Raw genomic sequence first — 16769 nt, forward strand, 5'->3', positions numbered from 1 at the left:
CGAGAGAGAGAGGTGGAGAGTGAGTGAAGAGAGAGAGAGAGAGAGAGAGAGAGAAAGGGAGACAAAAATAAATGCTTTTTTTTTGGTCTAGCGAAGGAAAAAGCATCGCCAATTGTGGCGATGTACCCTATGTTAAAACTGTAGGTTAAAATATTGAGACTAGTACGTGAGTTTTTTTTTTTTTTTTTTTAAACCTTTAGCTATATATTTGTTAAAATATTAAAATAGCTACATTGATGTGAATGTTTTACCTCTCTCCCCGGCCCATGCCCAAATTAGAGCTATTCCATGTCAGTTGTTAACACTCAATGCCCATGATCCGCGAATGATTCGTCCATCCGATAGTCCCACCTTAACGACTGACTTCATCTCATTTGTCTTTAGGAATTAGAATTCCGCAAAGGATTAATCCGGCAGGCCCATTATTTCGAAAATGGGGCAGGATCATCGGATCAAACTCCAACCACGAGCTGTCTTTATGATTCTTCGATTAGTGATTCAAACCCTTCTTATAACAAAGGTCATCTCAAGTTCTCAACTCTTAATTATGGTTTTGAAAAACGACCAATTAAACAACTTTAAAAAAAAAAAAAAATACAAGATTTAATATTTTAAGGGTAAACGGTTAAATTGTGATAATATCATAATTAATTAGAATATAAACAGATAGGTCAAATTTATAAAACATACATAAGAAAAGGATAAAAATGAAAATCCAACATAATAAAGCATACCTAACAATACCTCATTTATTTTAGAAAAAGAGAAAAGAAAAGAATTCACAAACAAACATTTATAAATAAAAAACAATAACAGAGTACCATCCATTTCCCATATTAATGTCACAATTCCTTGCATCTAAACAATACCGAAGGATAAACTGAAAAATCAGCATCTAGAAACTAATGGCATGAACTGTTTGAACCTACGAACAGTTTGTTGGACTGTTCAATTCGATTGTTGTTTGAACGGCTTGAATGTGTGCACATCATCTTATTCAATTATTTGAGGCAACACCTTTTTCTTGTAATGACAAAAAAACAAATATCTAATTAATATCAAGGGAAGTTAGATTCCATTTAGAACATAAACAAGCATCTAATTTGTCTCAGGGAGGTGACACTGCTCTCTTAACTCAAAATTGGAAAACAACAGATTATATAGGTTATAGAGGAGGTGGTTCAAGACCTTGGCTTCTCCTTCTTCTCCTTGAAGAGAGCCAAAAGAGACACCCCTGATACCTTCACAACCTTAAACCTGACTCCGGGAATATCACCAACAGCATGCCCCTTTCGTCCAAATCCTGCAATCAGCACCTCATCCTGCATACAGCAAATGGTATATAGTGAGGCCAAAATAAAAACTGTGCAATTAATTGATTACTATAAAGCCTAGAGCTGGAAAATAATCTCACATTCTCCTCAATATAGTTCAAGCAACCATCATTTGGTACGAAAGCTGCAATCTTCTTCCCGTTCTTAATCAGCTGAACTCGAGCACATTTTCTAATAGCAGAGTTTGGCTGCTTAGCCTCAATACCACTATACAATTCAAACAGAACAACATGTTAGAAGCAATTTGAGATATTTAAACAGGATTAAGGGTAAAGCAAATCAAAAGAATAAGCATCTAAAGATTTTGCCCAACATTTTTTCGAGAACAATGCCCTTAGCATGTGAGGATCCAGCAAAAGGTTTCTTCCATTCATTGCCAAGATGGGACTTCTTGTATGACTTGTCAGCCCATCTTTGCCTTCTGCGGTGGGACTTAAGCTTACGACCAGCTCCCATTCCACGTGTCTTCCTGTTACCCAATCACTTATAAATTATAAATTCATTCGCTAACTTATTGTTGCAAGAGAAAAGAAAATAATAAATGTATATGAAACAAGTGAAACAGTTAATTAAGAGATAAGCATGACAATATAGAACAACTGAGTAGCAATGACATTAGGTGCCATGATACAAAATGTGTCATTACCATCAAATGGAGCTTAAAAGTTTCTATTTATCAAATCAATTTCATGGTGTAGAAATGCATTCAACAAATGGAAATCAGAACAACTAGACAACTAAAATTCTCATGCCTTCCCCCGAAGGGAAACAAACACATCTTATGAAGAACAGAGCATAAGTCAAACTAAGAGTCTCTAAAATTTCCTATTACCAGTTTTATTTCCTTCTTCGCATCAGACTAAAATTATGGTAATGAACATTGATAGACAAGCAAACATACAATAGGGACTTTTCCAACCATGACAAGTCAACCACAAACCATTACAATGTGGAAGAACTTCGCACTGGCAACATTATAGTCTAATGGTGCTCAAGTTACATAAAATAGTTTACTGGATTTATCAACAGGACATTTTATATAGCTTAGATTTTTATCTGTAAGTTTCTTTGCAGGAAATTAATGCACCTCTACTATACATATTTTTAATCAGAAACTTTCGCATGCACTGAAAGTTTAAGAACAATATTCCTTATTCTGCTCCTCAGTCTTGCATAACAAGACACAAGATCGAAAGCAGCACATTTGTTAAACTCCCAATGCTAAATATAGGATGCAAACTTATAAGTGAATGCTCAATTGACAATATGAATTTGGAAGGATATACTAACCAACTACATTACAAATCTATAGATTTAGATTTTGGGGTTACTTACACTCCCCCTGACCCCTTTTTTATTATTATAAGTAAATAAGTATATTATTGAACAGGATTACTTCATGTACTTGAATGAACACAAAGAAGTCTAAAGAATTACAAAGGTTATATACAGAAAGATAAGGATTCTAAAAACTGAGGAATCGAGTCACAATCAGTAAAGCCCCATGCTCGAAACCAATCAAACAATGATCTAGCAAACAGTTCAATCAACTGGATTACACTTTTCCCCCCTTAGAAATTAAGCAGTGTTCCCCCTAACTATTGTTAATAAATATTTTCTAGTTCTACCCTATCATTAGAATTTCTGTCAAAATTCATGGACAAGTCAATTTTTTGAAAAAAAAAAAAAATTTGTCTAATAGTTTGAATTTCCTATTAAATTTGATGAAAATCTTATTGCCAGAGAGGGCAAGGTATTTATTACCGATAGTTAAAGGGGGCCAGTGTTTACTGTTGTAGTTTAGGAGGACATTGCAACTGCACCATAGTTAAGGAGAATTGCATATTTTTTGCCCTAGATTTTGGCAATGCTAATGGTTCTAAATTCAAACAAAACTTTTCTTTCTCTATATTCACAAACCAAACAGATCCTACAAGTCGTGAAATTGGAAAAATATAAAAATAAAAATAAAAAAATTACTGATTTTAAGACACAGTAAGACAATCACATTTTCCCAACCAGGTATCAAATTTTTACACAAATTAAGTTAGAAGAAATAAATATATAGAAATATATTCTTCTCCAAATAACTGATGAGTGTTCGAATCTAGAAATGTAGCATAAGATAGACTAAAATTTTTGTCTAAACAAACAGAGAGAGAGAGAGAGAGATAAAGGAAGAATTTTGAATAGAAATGGGATGTGGAGCTCTGACCCCATGGTGACAGAACGAGGAGGCGCTTCGGATGTGAGAAAGGGCTTCGGAGCTAAGAGTGAGAGCTGCTATGGAGCTTAGGCCGCCACTACAAGAGACGCAAAAACCCTAACCTTCATGGCCTTATAAACTTCACTTTAACATCCTAAGATAAATTAAGACGCCAAAACAAATTGCGTTTTTCATTTTTATTATTATTTTATAATATGAAAACGCTGGGAGTTCTAGCGTTTTTGAACTTATTGTTATACTTCTCTTTCTTTCTTTTTTATTTTATTTTATTTTATTTTTTTACCTGTCTAAGTCTCTCTCTTTTAAAGAGTGTGTGGATGAACTTTTTTTTTTATTTTTAAAATAATTATGTTAAAGTAATGTTGTATATAGACTTTGCACTTCGCTTAAGCTGTGCAAGAAAGGCTCAAAGCCAATTCTAAAGAACAGCGAAGATTCATAGAATCTTTATGTTTTTTAAATTATTTTTAGGCTAAAATGTAAATTATGTTATCTAAGTTTGACTGAAATTTATTTTAGTTTTTTAATTTTACTTTTTTTCAATTGAGTTTTTTAAGTTCAAATTCATTCAATTCAAACATTCCATCCAATTTCGTTAAAAAATTTCTATTAAAAAAAATATTTTTCTCACTTGGAAAAAAAAATACTATAAAACTAATAAACATTTTATAGATTTTTTATGTGAATTTTTCTTTCAAGAAATATTTTTTCATTAGTTAATTGCACACTTAACAACATTTAATTTGTTCTTGGCCCACATTGGGAGACCCAAAGAATAGTCTGTCACGATGATGGACTGGGCCTTCCTATTGATCCAAAATTATGCCCTAAGTTTTCGGCCGAGGACACTACCCACTAGCCGAACTTCCCCTTCTGAGTTCCGAGCATGACCTTAGTTCCCCAAGGATTGTGCTCTTGTCTTTCTCTCGTGTTTCTCACCCCAATTTTTCCAACTCCCAACACCATAACCTCCTTCCCCTTTTATATTTTCTTGTTGGTGAAGTCATCATAATGACAGAATCTACCACACGAGTGTGAGACCCACCAATTCTAGGTTTAAAGTGATCATTTAGGTCTATAGCACTATTCTTACCTGTCATTGATTGTTAGAAGGGGGACCTAGCCTTTTGACATTGAGAGGATTGCTTAGTATCTCGTGCCTAATACCAATTAGGTGCTCGGACATATGTTCATCTTCGGGTCTCCTCGTATCTTTGGCTGAGGTTATGGCTTTGAACATTGGACCTTCTCCTAATTTGCCCATCCACTAGAAGAGCATAATCTTTAGAATGAGCCTCCTCATCTCTTCGGCCCAACTTCAGAATAGGCCTACGACCTTTCCTACCACAATAAGCCCCCCACGATCCCATTGCCTGAACAGGGGAAAAGATCATGGTTTTGTCCTTGGCACCTAGGTAGGCGCATCCCCTCACCATTTTACCTCGAGAAGACCAAATGATGGGTAATAAATGCATAGTATTTGACAGCTCAGCTTAAACACAAGAGATGTAAAACCCTCACCTTCATGGCCTTATAAACTTCACTTTAACATCCTAAGATAAAGACGCTGAAACAAACTGTGTTTTTATAATTTTTATTATTGTTTTTTAATATGAAAACGTTGGGAGTTCTAGCGTTTTTGACCTTATCATTATACTTCTCCTTCTTTTTTTTTCTTTTTCTTTTTTACCTCTTTATGTTTATTTATTTATTTTTAATTATGTAAAAGTAAATTTGTATATAGACAGAGTAAATGTGATTTTTTTAAAATTATTTTTAGGCTAAAATGTAAATTGCCTAATCTATGTTTGACTGAAATTTACTTCAGTCTTTTAATTTTATTTTCGTTTAATTAAGTTCTCTAAATTTTAAATTTATTCAATTCAAACATTTCATTTAATTTCGTTAAAAAGTTGCCATTAAAAAATTATTTTTCTCACATGAAAAAAAATCCGATAAAATTAATAAAATATTTTGGAGATTTTTTATGTGAATTTTTTCAAGAAATCTTTTTTCATTAGTTAATTGTACACTCAATGACATTTTCTTACAAAATTGAACAAAATGTTTGAATTGAATAAATTTGAAACTTAGATGATTAAATTGAACGGAAATAAATTTAAAAAATTGAAATAAATTTTAATTTCTATCAAAATTAGATTGCGCAACTTGCATTTTTGCCTTTTTTTTTAAATAGATACATAGTTGGAGGCGAGATAGAAATGGATTCCAAAATTACAGACATGTGACATGGTACTACTGAAACCCCTTAGGTGTAATAATACCATACATACGTATAAAAATACCATACTCTTATATGTTGCACTTCCTTCAAAGTTAGCTAGATCTAAACTCTCTTTTATATAGAATTTTAATTTTAATTTTTTGTATATAAGTAGGAGATGGAGGAATTCAAACCCAAATCTATCCATGCAAGGACCGAGCTTCTTTTTTTTAAGAAACAAATTAAACATACACACAACTACACAAGTGAGAATGAAATGGTTATAACACAAAGATACACCACAAATTCCACTCAAAAGTCATAGTAATTGAGTATTTAAGTTACACGCATAACTAATATTTTTTATTCTATAAAAAAAACTAATATTTTTCCTATATATGTTATTTGGTATCTACCCTACTACTATTTAAGATATTTTCCATGTTTGGGATTCTCAATTTAGATATCAAAAATACCCTCAAATCTATCTATTTCTAAGGCTTAAATCATAGGATTAGACATGTAAAATTAGTAATTTAAAAACTCCTAATTTTTAACTAAATTAAAAATAATAATAAAAAACAGTTTTTTCTCCCACCTCCACATTTCTCTCTTAAGTGAGTTGTCAAGTACTAATATATAAAAAATAAAATGGCTTTTTTTCCCCCACAAACATACCAATTTTTTTTTATCGCTAAACTTTATTTTTTCCACCTCCACATTTCTCTCTCACATTAGTAATTAAGTACTAATACAACTTCTTCTTAAAATTAAAAATAAAAATAAAACTGTCATGAGTAATTCGTGTAAATCCAAAAAACAAAAAAATAAAAAGTCTCATTGCACACGCAAAGCGTGTGTGATAAGACTAGTGAATATTAATTATGATGATTTTGCGTGTGCGAGAAGACTAGTGAATATTAATTATGATGATCTAGCAGAAGATTTTGCTCTTATATTACGAATAATTTATGATGTACACCTGGGCCGAGCTAAGTGGACCTCATCCCAAAAGAAAAACAGAATCATCTCAGCTTCACGCAAGCCTATCCTTACTCAAAATTGTCAGCCCAAAGTTACATTTTTTTTTTTGATACAAGCCCAAAGTTACATTTAAGGTCTCCTTAAACTCTCTTTTGTCTCCAGCTCTATTTCTCAATTCCTTTATTCTTCTTTGTGCTTCTATTGCTTCCGTAATTTCTTTTCATAGTATAGTCTATCAATCTTAGCAATGGATTCAGCATCGAGTACAATTTCAAAGTTCAAATGCTACTTCAAATCTTTACCTCCAAAAAAAAAAAAAAAGCTACTTCAAATCTGAACGCACGAGCACTACTTTTGTAACTTCTTGTCCAATATGTCAAATCTGATGAGGGCATATATTAACAAATTTTTTTTTAGAAAAATTTTATCGGAAATTGAAAAAGCTATCAAAACTTTTTTAATTTTCAAAAAACTTTTTTCAAAAATGGCATATTATTGTGTGCCCTTAGGACACACGTTAGTAAAATCCTTATATTAATTGGAAGCATTATAGTAACTTCCATTCTTAGCAGTTAGCACCTATTCACTGCTTGAGCATGTGGCTAAAACAGTGGTTCCACCTCCTCAATATCTCAAGGATTTAGATGGTAATCAACTGAGTGTCTTGAATCCAGAATTTCATATTTGGAAAGTCAAATATCAAGAATTAATAACCCTCATAAAAACTCAACCTTGCCACCTACTAGGCTACTACATTAGCTTTGGTGGTAGGGCAGAAAACTGCAATATCAGTTCGGCTTACTCTGAAGAATAGGTACACCTTCATTCTATAATTGTACCAGTATTCTCAAATCTGAGATTCACACTGTAAGAAAGGAAACTGATTCAGTTGCAAGTTACTTCTAAAAAATCAGGGAAATTAAAGATAAGCTTGGAGCTGTGGGAATTGAGATAGAAAATGAAGAAATGCTCACCATGGCCATGCTTGCTACAGCAGGTCCTAAGCCATAATTCTATCCTCTATTCCTCCTCCCAATCCACACTTAAATAGAGGCAGGGGCAGAGGCTATAATAATAGTCACAGGTTGTAGAGATATTCCACAGCAAGGCTCTCCACAGAATCATCATTTCAGTCCAGGTAATAACAGTAGCTCTGAGACTAAGAATGAAACCCCTCAATCAGTTTGTCAAATCCGTGGCAAAACTGGATACTTGGCTATTGATTGTTTCCATATAATGGACCACTCATATCAAGGTAAACATCCTTCTGCTAAGCTTGCAGCCATGGCAACTTCCTCTAATGTAAACCAAGCAAATGATCCTTGGCTGATACCAATCACCTTACTGCAGATTTGAGCAACTTGACTATGCAACAACCTTAAGGTGTAACTGATCAGGTCATAGTAGGTAATGGTTCTCTACCTATAACACATGTAGGTACTGGTCAATTACACACACACATTTAAGCCTACCCTCATCCTTAGAGAGCTAATAGTCCTATACATTTCTTCAAAATTTCACTCATAAGTTATGTAAAGATAATCAAATTTTCTCTCACTCAATCCAAATATGCATAAGACATCCTACAAAGATACAATATACAAACTTGTAAACCTTTCTAATCACTCTGCTTACCAGGCCAAAGACTCAATCCTCATGGGCATTCCTCTCAATGATCCTGGTCCTTATTGAGGCATGTTTGGAGCACTCCAGTGTCTAACCTTTGTTAGACCTTACCTTGCTTTTGCAATTCATAAAGTCTTTAAGTTTATGAGTGCCCCTACTAATTTTCATCTTCAAGCTTCGAAACAAATTTTTCATTACCTTCGAGGAACTCTGCACCATGGTTTTTGTTATACTCGTGTCCAATTGGTTCTTTTTGCATTTACTTATGCAAATTGGGCAGGTGATCCATTTGATAGGATCTCAGCCTCTGGGTTTATTATCTTTCTTGGCCGAAATCCCATTGTCTGGTCTGCAAAGAAGCAAGCCACAATGTCCCAATCCTTCACTAATGCAGAGTATTCAAATTAAGTTTGGTTTCAACTCTGATCAACTAGCTGACATCTTCACCAAGGCTTTGCCCTCCTCGTTTCCTTGATCTTCAATCCAAACTCATGGTGCCTCTCTCCATTCATTGAGGGATACATTAAAACAGAAGATGGTTCCCAGGTAGAAGATGAGTGACATGCCGTTACAAGTTTCAACTAAAGAGCCAAAGCCTTGTTAACAACATGTGGGTCATCCATAGCTACAAAGCTTGATGTTATGTGACATACCATTTTAGAGAAAATTCTCTCTACTACGTGTCATTTCCAATTGAAGATATAGCACTGCTCTTCATAGTCAGCGACTTGCCATTCATTACTAACGCCTCATTCAGCGACCTGTCGTTCATGTATTGTTGGTTGCTAGAATTTGTTAGAGAAATAGTTTCAAGTTGTTAGATCTTAAGCTAAAATTGGTTTGAAGAAATTTTCTTCGGATTGAACTCTCATTTCCTAGAAAAGGAACACTTTATACAGATCATTTTTAATGAATGAGAATCTAATACATTTTCTTTGTAACTCTCGTCTCTAGCTCAGTTTATCTCTTCCTTTATTCCTCTTGCTTCTGTAATTTCTTTTCAGTAACAAACCAAAAAGTTTTAGCATTTCCTTTGTTTCTGACACGGTATATTATAGACACAGATCAATTGAGTTATGACCCGAGGTAGCAGACCACCAAGGCATGATACCACAAGGATAACCTGCCATTAAATTAAGCTTGCTGCTTTGTTACCCAATTTTTGGCCTAATTCTTCCTTTGATCGGTTCAATTCAACCTCTTGATCAAAATGATATGCTTGGTTATATTTCATCTCATTTTATACTAAGATCTTCCCGAGTTTCATTTCATAAATTCCTACCTCTCAAAGATGTTTGGATTTTTCAAAATTAACACGTAGAAGAGAAATGCTATACCCCTGGGATGCATGATATGCTTACCAAACAAGAAAGATAGAGAAGAAAACCCAATAATTCAAGGGGTTAATAGGGTAAAAAGAAAGAAGCTTCCAAAATTTTGAATATATACAGTCCCAACCATGAATTTACAAAGCAAGAGCCATGCTGTAATAATCAAATACTCCAATGTATCCATAAAACGACTCCAAGTATATAGAATAGTAAATATTTTCTTACGGAGACAATTATATCAGGTGAAACCCATGTTTGTCATTAACTCCGTCATTGTCCTGGAGTTCTATAATATTTCCTTACAAAATTAAGAGCAGCAATTGTCACATAAACAGGATATAGGATACTACAATATATATTCATGGGTTAACACAAAATGCCCCAAAAACTGAGTAATTACTTCCATTTCGCCACCACTGAGAGCTTTGGAAGAATGCTAACACTCAATGAAATAACTGGGTTGAACATACCACCAAACTATCTGTCACAAGAAAGATACATGCAGTTATGGAAAAAAGAACGAATATGAATAAATGGAAAAAAAAAAATGGCACGACCATAGCTAATACAATCAACCTGTCCCGTGGTGTTCCTATTTCTGTGGCTTCTTCCACAGCACTCCAATCTTCTTCAGCATGTTACCATTTTTTTTCTTCAGTAAATCATCTTCCATGTCTTCGGAGTAAGGTGAGCCTATCTTCCCTGCAATGGAATTATAGTTGCTGTCCAATGATGCAGTTCTCTCCATGAACTTCCCATTATTCCCAGCTGAAATCATGGCCGCAGCTGCTTCAGCAGCCTTCCTCCACTGGTCAGACTGCACCTTTAGCCTTCTCAACTCAGCCTCCATTTCTGAATTTGCTGCTTGTGCTGCCTCTAGCTGCTCAGTCACCCTCGCTGCCCTCCTGTTTGACTTATCTGCTTCCTCCATCACTATTCCAAGTTTCATAAGAGCCTCTCGCTCTGCAGCCTTTGCTGCCTCCACTTCTGCAACTACATGATCATTCGCTTTACCCCTGTCCATTTCCCTTTTCTTGATTTCCAGTTTCAGCATTTCATTTTCCTCTGATATACTCTGCAATTCTGTCTCCTTATCCATCAGATTGGCCCTCAACTCTAAAACACATTCATTTAATTTCTTCAGCTCCTTTTCCAGTTCATATTCCCTCTGGCATGACAAGCTCTTCTCAAGCTTCAAATTCAACCCCTCATTCTCCTCTGAAATACCCTGTAATTCAGTTTCTTTATCCATCAGGTTTGCTTTTAACTCCTCAACATCAGCTTTCTTTTTCTTTAGTTCTGCCTCCAGTGCAGCCTCTCTTAGACTTGATCCAGATTTTATCTGCTCCACAAGTTCATAAGCACTTCTTATCTGCACTGTGCTCCGAATTTGTTCTTCATGGTATTTGCTCTCAGCAATTTCTAATGCAGATCTTAGTCGAGACACCTCAGACTTCAAAGAGTGAAGTTCTGCTTTATTCTTGATTGATTCCCCTGTCTCTTTATCTTTTCCAAGTTCCAGCTCAATGTTATGATCACCTGCAGGATTTTGAGAAACATCGCCACTAATATTTTTTAGGCCTGCCTCAAGCTTGCTAACAAGTTCTTCTAGGAAATTCACACGTGCCCTTGACTGGTCTAACTCTGAGGCAACAGAGTGGTAAGCTTCCATGGATTTCATGCTATCTGATTTGAGCACCTCTACAGTTTGTCTAGCAGTTTCCAGTTGCAGCAGAGTTTCACCAACCAGTGCTTGTGCCTGAGCTTCTGATTCTTTGCAGTCCTGTAGTTGGTTTTTCATGTTGGCCACAAGAGAAAGAGTTTCTGCAAGGTTTGCTTTCAAGCTCTCAAGCTCTTCATTTGCTGATTCTTTGTTCTTGGTTTGTGCAGAACCAGATTCAGCTACCATTCCAAGCTGGACCCTAAGTTGCTGAATCTCATTCATGGCAGAGGCCAATGCGGCTGAGTCGACTGAGTTTTGCCTCTGGACAGCCTCGAGCTCGGACTGCCATGCTAGATCCCTTTCTTTTGAGATCTTTTGTAGCTCAACAACACGGGCTTCCTCAGAAGCAGACAGCTCCTGAAGCTGCAGCTGGGACTCTTCAAGCTCTGAAGACACAACCAATAGCTTGTTTTTGGACTCCTCAGCATCTTGCTGGGATTGCTGCTTCCATAATTCAGAAGAACTCAGCTGGTCCTTTGCCTTCTTCAGTTCCTCCTGAAGATGAGAAACCTGGGTTTCCAATTCAGATATTCTGCTCGGGCGCTTCTTCTGGAGTAAGAAGGAAGAAATATGCAAACTTAGAAATACTCAAAAACTTGCAAACTCCTGTAAGTTTGTATAGAAAAACATATAGGAACTATTACACAACATGTGCACTTCCATTCCTATCATAGTAATATGTGGTGCTAAATCCATAGAAAAAGAGAAGGCAAAGGAATTTTATGCGCATTCTAATTTCTAATTTATCAAAGAGAGAGAGGTCCGAGCCAGGGCTTGCTCAAAACATCCAAACACCAAAATCCTAAATGTCTGGGCTCTTACACTTTGCTTACAATTGATTTCAAAGGTATTGCAATCACTAGATTGTGTAAGTATAACTACACCAGGTTGGTGGATCCATTTATTGAAGTACCTCAGTCACTGGGCTTCTGGGTGACCTTCGCTCAACAACTTTTGGGCTTCTATCTTTGGGTGCTCTACTAGTCTGAGCTGAAGCAGTTGCAACATCAGTCTCTATTGCAGTTGGCTTGAGTTGGCGTACAGCTCGAGGAGAAACTTTCTGAGGCACCTCTGAGGAGCCACTTCTGAGATAAAGTGACACGACAATCAGGTATATGTTATAGCAGTATCAACAATCACAACCTCATATTTAAAAAACACTTCTCAGTTTCTGCAACTATGCACTGTTTGTTTAAGATGACATACACGAGTGACACTCTCCTTAGACTTGCATAGTTTCTGAGAGTTTATGAATAAATTTATACCATACTCTAAGTCAGCCAGCTGATTGATGGACTAGCCGGCCATCATATCCTCAGTGTGATAAAACTTGAATGAAAGCATTATACTTTACCAGGAATTATATGGAAATGTAACTCGTAAGAAATATTTCAAAAAGATAGGAAACTTACAGTAAAAAATATTAATCTAATAACAGCACTGATTAGAATATAGAATTGAAATACTAGTTTTGGCATATATTCCTACTCCCATGAAAATGAGTTCTTAAATTGGATTAATTGGGGAATTCAAATTCAAACATACATATTACATCTATATCTAAACTCTAATGATTAGAGTTTTTTTGTTATTTTCAGAGAGAGAAAGAGGGAAGTCTAGGACAATCAGGTGGCTAATCAATGTTCATGGCAACTTCGGTTGTCTCTCTAAATTGAATATCAGTTATAACATGGGTTAAGCGATTAGCACTGTCCAAAGCTTATGGATATGCATGTTGGTTAGCAGCTAAACCAAAAGCTTAAGCCTCTTAAGTTTTGGTCCAATCAATTTCTCACACTTGTCAGTATTTTTCAATTTAGGAGTCAAAACTTAGTCGCTAAAACATGCACTCACAACACACATGAAAACTGAACCAAAAAACCTATAAAAGTATAACAAATAATAATTTTTTAAATATGACTTCTTCAAACTGGATGAAGATTATGGTCCATTCTAAGAAACCTGCCATTTGCACCTTTTATATGAATTCTCGAGTCAAATGTATTCCAGACACCACCATACTCATCATGAAAATGAAAATGATAATCAAGACTTCACTGAGAGTAAATACTAATAATTCAACTTAGTCACATCTTTTGTCACATAAAAACTAAGTGACAAAAACTCTAGTGTCCAAAGAGTTAGCAATTAGAAACAATAATTTAGATCAACGGGTCCATAAGAGGCCCCATAATAGCCACATTTCAGGGCAGCAGACAAGGACAAATAGCATATATTTGTTTGATGTTGAAATAGCAACTTGAAAGTTGAGATTCTTACCACCATAAAAGAGGGTCCTCAGTAGTAATTTAGTTGGTGAAAGTTGCATGAACTCATAACAAACTGGGATACGTGATGCGTATGTTGATATTTTAAATGAAAAAAGACGAACCCAAGAAAAAAAATATATGAAAGAGAAAAATGCTAAAATATCAAGGATCTGGCAATCACAATGTTCAAACCACAACTAAAAATCCATCAAAAACCAACAAAGTTAGATGGCACTGATGCACCTCTGAGGTACTCTTTTAGTCCTTTAGTGCAGTTTTTTTCCTATTGACCATAAATGGCAAATGGGACAACAACAATATACCATTAAGATTTGTAGAGCATTGTCTTGCCTCAAATACCAAAACAACCCCTTTAACAGGTCACATGCCAAGGAAGGAGCCTAGCTCCAAAAGAATGAGAGAAAACAAAAAAGCATTTAAGATTACCTTGCTTTTGGGGTCTGCATGATTTAACTGCCTTTCTAGGAACAAAGTGAAGATGGGGTTGATGTATGAGCAAACTTACTTCAATGCTGCCTGTCCCACAAGACCCTGTAACAACAGTTCAGGAAAAAAAAAATCACAACTGAGAAAAGAGGTATCCAATGTGAATTATGTACACGATGAAATTAATGGGTTCACGAAGAAGAGCATGTGCCCTTTACCACCGCATATGAAGCCATAATTGCAAGATATGCAAAGTTGCAAACCATAAATTTGATTGAACAGAAAAAGAATAAAAAATCCAAAGGAGAAACCCAAAAGGAAAATTTTAAAATTTAAAGGTAAAAAAAAAGGCCCTTATTAGAAGGAGCGGATCTTATTCAGCTTTTACCAACTCCAACTCAAAACCAATTTATTCAAGTCAGAGGGGACCTACAGGCTACAGCACCAGGACAGAGTGGACAAAATCACAGAAATATCCCTTATCTATCTTTCTATCTACATAAAATACAAACATGAAATAGTAAATTCAGTGGCATTTCTGTAAATTTAAAAAGATGAAGTAGTTTCCTATCAAAAAAAAAAAAGATGAAGTAGTATCCTTCCACCTCCATTTTTGCCGTGAAGAATGGAGAAACACAGTGCAGTGTGGGGTTTAGAATTTGAAGGACCCCAAAAAAAAAAAAAAAGAGGGGTCTTTTAAGAAAATGCTCTTACACTCTGATTGTGTCTGCTAAAAGCCTTACCATTAATCCGTTTGTTTCTACAGAAAATACTTTCTCAGAAACTTTTTCCCGTGAAAAAAACTATCAGTCAATTTTGCTGAACCCCCCAAAAAAGAATCTTTGTTTAACTCTCAGAAACTTTTTCCCATGAAATAAGGAAAAGTAAAAGGAGAGAGGATAAAGTACATGAAGTTACATTTTCCCGCACTATTTTCCCAGGAAACAAACAAAAGCAAACAGATCTAAAGCATAAGGAAATCACCACCGAAAGAGTCAGTAAAGGCAAGCAATGCAGCAGTAGATATCAACGAGAAGACGACCTTTGGGGGAAAATATTTTATAAAGAAAATTTTAGTTTTTTCTATTTTTAAAGAAAGTTGGAAAAATACAAACAACCTTTTTGAGATTCGATTTTCTTTACAAAGTGTACAAAAGAACAAAAAGCCTGGAATTCTTCCAGCTCTGGAGCTCGATGAAAAAGCAAAGGTTGTAAGAAGTTTTCTGCATAATATGACTTTTCTATAAACTAAGATTTCATCCAAAAAGCACCTCAAAAAGAAACATCATTACAGCTAGAGAAAGTGAAGAAGAAAAAGGTGATGGAATTAAAAAACCCAACAACAAAAAAGAACAAAAAGCATGTAATAACCTCGTTTGGTTGCCGAGAAAATGTGAGAAACCAGACTACAGAACACAGTACAATAAAGTGTTGCTTTTGTTTTACTAGGATATTCTCTTACTCTAAGCTTGCCCAATGAAGAGTGTAGTGAGAGAAAAAGGAAAAAAATAAAAGTAAAGCAAAGCAACATTATATATGTAGGTTTTGATTTGTACCTGGTGAATGTTTGAGTTTGAGACGAGGTAGGTGGGGTGAGTTTGGGAGAGACAGTTAGCTATTGTTTGAGAAGCAAGGAAACAGCCATAAATATTAAGCTTAATCTTCTTCTTTCTTATTCTTCTTCTTCTTCTTCTTCTTCTTCTTCTTGGAGTTGTTGTTGTTGTTAGCGCAGTTTCCAAGGAGCTCACTCTTTTGGTTTTTGGAACAGTGGGATGTGAAGGGTGAGTAGAGGAGTAAGGCTTCGTAAGTGAATACAAAACGGAGACAGGCAAGAGACAACAGAGATGTACTGTGTACACAGCTTTGTCTTGTTCTTTGTTGCACAAAAATACTACAAATTAGTTTTAACCCCAGTTTTACGTCCGTATATATATATATATATATATTTTTTATGTTATCCTTTGTCCAAAACTTTCGGTAGACTCCTGACTTTTGTGTATTGCGTATTGACCAGTGCAATGGTGTTATGTTTTCAAAAGCAACTAATCAAATTCAACCCTGTCAGTCTGTCAGACTGTCACTATGGTTTAGCTAAAAAAATTTACTATGGTTTAATTATTTAATTTATTGATCAAAGTAATAATATAGATGAATTTTATTAAATAACTTAACACATAACATAAAATAAAATGTACCTAAATATTATTATGAGTATCGCTGTAACCTCTGAGAAAGGTTAATGGATATCTAACGATGTTAGTTTAGAAACTTTTTTTTTTTTCTCAAAAAAAAGTTTAGAATGGATATCTAACAATGTTAGTTTAGAAACTTTTTTTTTTTCTCAAAAAAAAGTTTAGATTTTTTTTTTTCTCAAAAAAAAGTTCTAAACTTTTTTTTGAGAAAATAAAAAAATAAATTAATTGTTTTAATAGTTTTTTTTATTATACATATTTTTAAAGTAATGTCAAAACTTTCTTAAAATAATTTATTAACAATTGTCTTAAGGACACTTATTAACAAGACTATAAACACATATTTCTTCAAAAAAAAGATCATAAATTCTACGAACACATTATTTTTCAACAAATCTTACATGGTAAATT

The 16769-nt window shown here is 34.8% G+C and overlaps 2 protein-coding genes across 5 annotated transcripts; both read right to left on the minus strand.

Annotated features, from left to right (window-relative positions):
• Positions 1–1030: 1030 nt before the first annotated feature.
• On the minus strand, positions 1031–3683 carry LOC111996309 (small ribosomal subunit protein uS12). Its single transcript, XM_024028267.2, has 4 exons — positions 3550–3683; positions 1648–1803; positions 1415–1541; positions 1031–1322 (listed from the first exon to the last, which is right to left on the minus strand). The coding sequence occupies exons 1-4, from the start codon at positions 3552–3554 to the stop codon at positions 1182–1184; spliced, it is 429 nt and encodes a 142-aa protein (XP_023884035.1). The 5' UTR covers positions 3555–3683; the 3' UTR covers positions 1031–1181.
• A 6220-nt stretch (positions 3684–9903) lies between these two features.
• Positions 9904–16052, minus strand: LOC111996311 (interactor of constitutive active ROPs 3). 4 transcript variants are annotated; one of them, XM_024028271.2, is made up of 5 exons: positions 15723–16052; positions 14167–14271; positions 12363–12534; positions 10303–11998; positions 9904–10203 (listed from the first exon to the last, which is right to left on the minus strand). In XM_024028271.2, the coding sequence occupies exons 2-4, from the start codon at positions 14184–14186 to the stop codon at positions 10319–10321; spliced, it is 1872 nt and encodes a 623-aa protein (XP_023884039.1). In that variant the 5' UTR covers positions 14187–14271; positions 15723–16052; the 3' UTR covers positions 9904–10203; positions 10303–10318. The 4 variants fall into 4 exon arrangements, with proteins under 4 accessions (XP_023884039.1, XP_023884037.1, XP_065638875.1 ...); XM_024028269.2 differs by having other exon boundaries at positions 9904–10207; XM_065782803.1 differs by lacking the exon at positions 15723–16052 and adding an exon at positions 15538–15654 and having other exon boundaries at positions 9904–10207.
• Between the last annotated feature and the right edge of the window lie 717 nt (positions 16053–16769).

Source organism: Quercus suber, unplaced genomic scaffold, assembly GCF_002906115.3.
Source record: "Quercus suber isolate HL8 unplaced genomic scaffold, Cork oak 2.0 scaffold_316, whole genome shotgun sequence".
Lineage (NCBI taxonomy): Eukaryota > Viridiplantae > Streptophyta > Magnoliopsida > Fagales > Fagaceae > Quercus > Quercus suber.

Excerpts from the sequence above, each read along its gene's own strand:
- LOC111996309 (XM_024028267.2), bottom strand. Across the intron at positions 1,542-1,647 it reads GGCATTGTTCTCGAAAAAAT|TGGTATTGAGGCTAAGCAGC; the intron begins GTTGGGCAAAAT and ends TGAATTGTATAG. Across the intron at positions 1,323-1,414 it reads TGAACTATATTGAGGAGAAT|GATGAGGTGCTGATTGCAGG; the intron begins GTGAGATTATTT and ends TGCTGTATGCAG.
- LOC111996311 (XM_024028271.2), bottom strand. The coding sequence starts at position 14,186 with ATGCAGACCCCAAAAGCAAG. Across the intron at positions 12,535-14,166 it reads ATGCAGACCCCAAAAGCAAG|AAGTGGCTCCTCAGAGGTGC; the intron begins GTAATCTTAAAT and ends ACTTTATCTCAG. Across the intron at positions 11,999-12,362 it reads CCAGAAGCCCAGTGACTGAG|AAGAAGCGCCCGAGCAGAAT; the intron begins GTACTTCAATAA and ends TTCTTACTCCAG.